The 5,925-nt window shown below is 40.9% G+C and overlaps 1 protein-coding gene across 2 annotated transcripts; it reads right to left on the reverse strand.

The window, feature by feature from the left end:
• Positions 1 to 3,448: 3,448 nt before the first annotated feature.
• On the reverse strand, positions 3,449 to 5,603 carry TCEAL7 (transcription elongation factor A like 7). 2 transcript variants are annotated; one of them, XM_069463960.1, is made up of 3 exons: positions 5,547 to 5,603; positions 4,813 to 4,881; positions 3,449 to 4,412 (listed from the first exon to the last, which is right to left on the reverse strand). In XM_069463960.1, exon 3 carries the CDS (start codon positions 4,385 to 4,387, stop codon positions 4,085 to 4,087), a length of 303 nt encoding a protein of 100 aa, XP_069320061.1. In that variant the 5' UTR covers positions 4,388 to 4,412; positions 4,813 to 4,881; positions 5,547 to 5,603; the 3' UTR covers positions 3,449 to 4,084. The 2 variants fall into 2 exon arrangements, with proteins under 2 accessions (XP_069320061.1, XP_069320062.1); XM_069463961.1 differs by lacking the exon at positions 5,547 to 5,603 and having other exon boundaries at positions 4,085 to 4,404; positions 4,813 to 4,826.
• Positions 5,604 to 5,925: the final 322 nt, after the last annotated feature.

Below are 5,925 nucleotides of genomic sequence, written 5' to 3' on the forward strand. Positions count from 1 at the left end.
TTTCCTAGCCTCTCTTGCACATATGTTGAGGCCATAAAATGTAATATAAGACACTTCTAAGGCTTATTAACAACCCCAGGTGATCCCTCTGCTCTCCTGTCAGTAACCTTGGAAACCATGTATGCCATCTGGAATACATGACTACAAGAAAAGTGCAAGCTAGATACCTGAAAGATCAATGAAGCAGAGAGAGCCATGCAAGAGAGCCAAAAACCTCCATTGAACTGTGACATGAAAGAGTAATCAATTTTTTTAAGACACTGAGATTTTGGATTTTTTTTATTAACTATGCATCCTAATATACTACTTTAACCTTACCTCCAATTTCAATCTCCTCTTCACAGTGAAACACTTATCAGTTTGATACACACTCATCCAGAAATTTATATATCTCTGTTTTGCATTTTAACTAAAATTTATCATAGTAAATCTACAGTTCTATTGTATTCACTCAACAATATTGCTGGAGATGCTTCAATATAAGAATCTCATTCTTTTTAACTACCATGTGGTTTTTCTTGATATACACAGACGACAGTTTGTTTGACTAAATTTCTGTTGATGACTTAGTCTGATTTCGACATTTTGGCTCTTACAAACAATGCCACAATAAACATCCATCTATGCTTTCCTGTGCATATGTGTAAATATATCACTACAGCAATTCAAAGCAATGAAAGGGCTGGGTTGTATAATATGCACATATTTTTACTGGTTTATTCTTTTCCATTTATAAGAGCTATTGGAATATTAGGGATATTTTCCCATTATCTGTCATGGTATTAAAATATTTTCTCAGGCTATTTCTTGTCTTTGCACCTTTTATATTTTTTTCCTTTACAACTTCTGGGTTTTCTTGCTTGCTTAAGATAATTACTATCACACAATTATAACAATTTTTTTCTTAATTTTTATTGTAATATTTATTTTTGTTTTTCACATTTTCACATTTAATCCACTTGCGATATATTTTTGTGTATGTGATGAGTAGGAATCTATGTTCATTTTTCTTCTGATTGCATAGCCCATGTTGCTTGATTCTTTTGTTAAGAAAACAAAAAAAAATTTGCAAATATGTGAAATCCTTAAATAAATATGCTTATAGCTCAACATTTGCTCATCATCATGTTTACTTCCTTAGGACAAATTTGAAGCAGTAGAATTATTGGGACATGCAGTAGAAAAAATATACAGCTTTTGGGATTTATTGTGACTAGAAATACAAAAATGGATGTAATTATTTACTCTCTTGCTTAGTATGAGAATGCCTACATCCTCAATAAAATTGAGTATAAGTAAAAATTCATTTGCCTATTTAATATGTAGATAGGAATACTTTGTCATTCTCATTGTTTTTGTTTTTTTCTTTTTTTTTGAGACAGAGTCTCACTCTGTTGCCCGGGCTAGAGTGAGTGCCGTGGCGTCAGCCTAGCTCACAGCAACCTCAAACTCCTGGGCTTAAGCGATCCTACTGCCTCAGCCTCCGGGTAGCTGGGACTACAGGCATGTGCCACCATGCCCAGCTAATTTTTTCTATATATATTTTTATATGTCCATATAATTTCTTTCTATTTCTAGTAGACACAGTGTCTTGCTCTTGCTCAGGCTGGTCTCGAACTCCTGACCTCAAGCGATCCTCCCACCTCAGCCTCCCAGAGTGCTAGGATTACAGGCGTGAGCCACCGTGCCCAGCCTGTTTTGTTTTTTGTTTTTAATTTGTCTTTGTACCTATCAGTAAGGCTGAATAATGTTTATTCTCCACATAGATTTATTTGGTGGATACCCTATTTATATCATTTCCAGAATTTTCAGGGTATAATAATCGCCATTTTGATTTTTGGGAGCCCTTAATTATGAATTATAAACCAGTGGAGTCTTTGATTATAAGAAGACTCCCTCGGCACAGTTCAGCTGAAACAGGGTCTATGATGAAGGTTTGTGAGGCAGTAATGGAGACCATGAGTTAATGGGAATCCCAAAGTGGAGATTCCAGGGCCAAATGCACAGATATTATTACTCAGTGTGTTTGTAAGAGTATGTGTGTGTATGGGGAGATGTGGGCCAGAATTTTGCATTGTAAATAAGCACTCCAGATGATTATAATGTAAGGAGATGATTCTTTGAGTTATACAATGTTAGAATAATTTTATAGACTAAATTTGGGGAATAATCCCTTGCCTGATGGATTTCTTTTGAAAACATAAACTATAGTTTCTAGAGAAGTAGAGATATTGCCAATTTTATATAATCAGAAATAAAACTGGGCACTAGAATTCTAATTAAAATAAGTATTTCTTAAGTACCCACTATATGTTAATCATAGTACTAATTGATAGTATAATGAAAAAATATGACTATTTTTTGAGATGCAAAATATAAGAAGTCCAGTTTAAATGTTTAATTGTATATACACGTACATACATATGCTTTGTAAGACCAATATATATAAGTATATATATTATTCTTAATATATATTAGTTATATATTGGTCTTACAAAGCATACATATACATATATATTAGTCTTACAAAGCATATGTGTACATGTACATATACATCTTTATATATATTAGTACATATATACACACATATCTAAGTCTTATAAAGCATTTGTACACATGTTTCAGGAAGGGAAAGGATGGAGAGCAGGGAATTGTTTCTGCATCACTTTGTGCAATTTACACATGTCCCCTGAGGGTCTTCTGAACCAGTAAAGCAGGACTACCAGGAACCTTCAGGGAGAGATCACCCCACAAGGGAAGGAGGACAAAAATCTCATTCCTTGGACTTAGAGCAGCAACTCTGAGTACAGTATGATGTCTCATTCAAACTTGTACCTTGGTCCAACTCCCAGATGGACTCATAATGTCTGATTCCCTATGGAAAGGAAAGGTCCTATGATTGAAAACAGAAGGGGCTGTTTGCTAAGGACCCTGCAAGAAGACATTGTGGTCCAAGCAACTCTAGAGAGGTCCCACTTCTGTTAAGTGACACTATAAAGCAGAAAGAGACCTTTAGAAGATAGAATGGGAGTTCAACCCACCGAGGACTCCAGGAAACTCAGTGGGGTTTTGGCACTCAGGGACTCTACTGCACCAGCAGCAGTGGGGCCAGCAGAGAGCAAAGGGCCCAGCAGAAGAGGCATCAGTGCCCAGCAGGCATGGCAGGACCCAGGGGAGGAGACAGGGGTAAAGGGCTCAACAGCAGAGGACTGGCATGAAAGCCCCCACCCCTGCCTAGTGGACTTGTTGAGTCCACAAGTTGAGTCACGCCAGGCCCTCCTTCAAATAATTGGTGGGTCTGTACTATGGTGGTCTGGGGGTTCTGTATGCACAGCTGGGGACAAGATCCCACCAAGCACCCCTCAGAGTTACTGCCTTGTTTCTTCTTCACAGCAGCCCCGTGAGGCAAATATTTTCCCCATGAAAAGACTGAGTCTTAAACATGTGCATCTATAGTAACAGCCAGTTTATTCCTCTGGCTAAGAGATCCAGAGGTAATCTGAAGTTTACATTTCTTTTTTATACATCTGTTATTGAATTTATTAAGTGTTTCACTGCTTTCCAAAGGTGATTGACAAGTTGTTGTATTGTATCTATTTTAGAGGGTTTTTTTTTTTTCTTTTGGTGGCACAAGTAATACACACAAACACATATTCATTTTTTGGAAAATGAGAAGATGCAGGTAGTCAAAAAAAAGAGAGAGAGAAAATACAGATCACACAGAGATTCACTGTTAACCTTTGGTGTATAATAAATCAGACACTTTCCTTTGCATTACATCATATAGAAATGTACATATAAAGTGTATATATATACACATACATATATATACACAGTGTTTTTTCAATTTGTTATTTTCACTTTACAATATACAATGAGCATCTTCCCATGCAAATGAATGAGACTCTTTATTAAATGAGTAAGACTGGGTCAAAAGATGAGATGTTGACAACAAGTCATATGTAAATCTAAGCAACACCGAAGGATTGGAGTAAAATAATGACAAATATTTAGCAAGGAAATGCAAACAGAAAGCAGTGGCAATATTAATAACAGAAAATAACTGAATTTTCAGAGAAATGCATTAAATGGGATAAGGACGGTCCCGAGAATGCTTATGGTTAGAATGCAGAGCTCTAAATTTCTTTCTCAGCCCCCTTATCTCTTCCAAACACCTTTCCATCTCATCTCCCTCTCTTGTCATTTCTGCATCCTTAAAATGCCTATAGTCTATGTCCTCTTTAAATTCTTCAAGAGACTGAAGCAGCCTCTGTCTAAAATTCCATTCCGTTTGCTGGCGTTCAAATTCTCCATAGGGGCATTCTTCCTCCCTCTTTGGCACGCTGCATTTGGGCTTTCCTTCATTTTCTTTGCAGGGTTTTTGCATGATGTTGTTGCTGTTTCCTGCTTAACTCCAGGGAGAAAACGTAGAGACGGATTGCTTAGTTACTTTTAAATCGGGATTGTCAGTTTCTCTTTGAAGCAAGATGCTCGCCTTAATCTCCCACCCCCGCCCCACAGGTCCAGCCTCAGAAGTTCGAGCAGCCGCGGCACCGCGGCTCCCCGGTCCCCCCAGCCCCCTCCCCCACCTCCGCCCACCTCCGCCCACCTCCGCCCACCTCCGCCTCTTTCTTCCTTCCCCTCCTGGAACCCACCATTTCCCCAGAAGACAAGGTTAATGGCCTCTCTAATGGGCGGGAGAAGGGGAGCAGACGCGGAGGTGGACCGTGAAGCCGCAAATTTTACCCAGCTTTCGCCCTTCCTGACTCCCACCCTCAGAGATTTCGGTCTAAGTGCCTCCCGCACACTGACCTGTGCCGATGCGGGGTTGTTTCCTGCTCTTTCTTGCTTCCAGATGTCTGTGAACACAGACCCTCCGACCTGCAAACAAAAAGGAAGGGGGCGGGGAGAAGGGAGCTCTCCGTGGATCAACCAGCAGCTCCAGAGACAAGACACTCGTTATTATCTTGAATCCAGGATTCTCATCTCCATCGGTCGCCCCCAATTTCCTACCTCCTTGTTCCCTTCCTATCCCTACCCTTCGCTACAGGATTTCTGTTCCCACCTCCCACCCCTCACCCTCAGGCCTGGTCCTTGCAAGGCCCACGGTCGCCCTCCTCCTTCCGCCCCACCCAACCACGGCAGCAGGCCAGCATTGAGTAAAAGCGAACTATTTTCAAGTTATCTCTAAATTTCTCTTGTCCCCATCCCAAGATTTCAGCTTTTCTCCACCTACCAACCCACACCCCAGGCCTACCATTTTATCCAACGGAATTGGAGAAAGACCACAAAGAAGGAGAAAAAGAAAGCTTGCCAGGATGAGAAAAGCCAATTATTTCTAAACTATCACTGAATATCTGGGTGTCTCTCAAGAGACTTCAACCTCCCCCTCCCCCCACTTATAAAGCTACAATTATCTCCTACGATTTTGCAGGGGTTTTGGGAAAGCAAGCCTGGACCTATTCCAATAACTAGATTCAGCCACCACAGTCCCCGGGGTCCCAATTGTTCCTTCATATCACCTTGCTGGGATTTAAGGAATTTACCTCTTCCTTCCCTTAGCCACAAGCACCCACGTCTGCAGGGCAGTGAGGAGCTGGTACCCAGAGGAGAAAGAAGCCCAGGAATATAAGGACTTCGGTTCCGGCAGCTCCTGATCACGTGAGGATTATGTCATCCTCCAACTCTGGTCCCCAATTTGCCCTCCCACCAGCAACGCTGCAGAAGTGGATGGCTTACCAGCCTCCCACCCCCCACCACACCAGGCCCTGTCACTCACGTCTGTCTTTGCTAATTCCAGAGGTCAAAAGTGGCCCCTTCTCCCTGTGGTTGGAATTTGCCTTTCTCTAATTACCAGGGAGGGGCTGCATCTTCCCATAGTTACACTAACCATTGTTACTTTTTTAGTGGTTGCATAGAGAGAGA

This window comes from Eulemur rufifrons, chromosome 30 (assembly GCF_041146395.1).
Source record: "Eulemur rufifrons isolate Redbay chromosome 30, OSU_ERuf_1, whole genome shotgun sequence".
Lineage (NCBI taxonomy): Eukaryota > Metazoa > Chordata > Mammalia > Primates > Lemuridae > Eulemur > Eulemur rufifrons.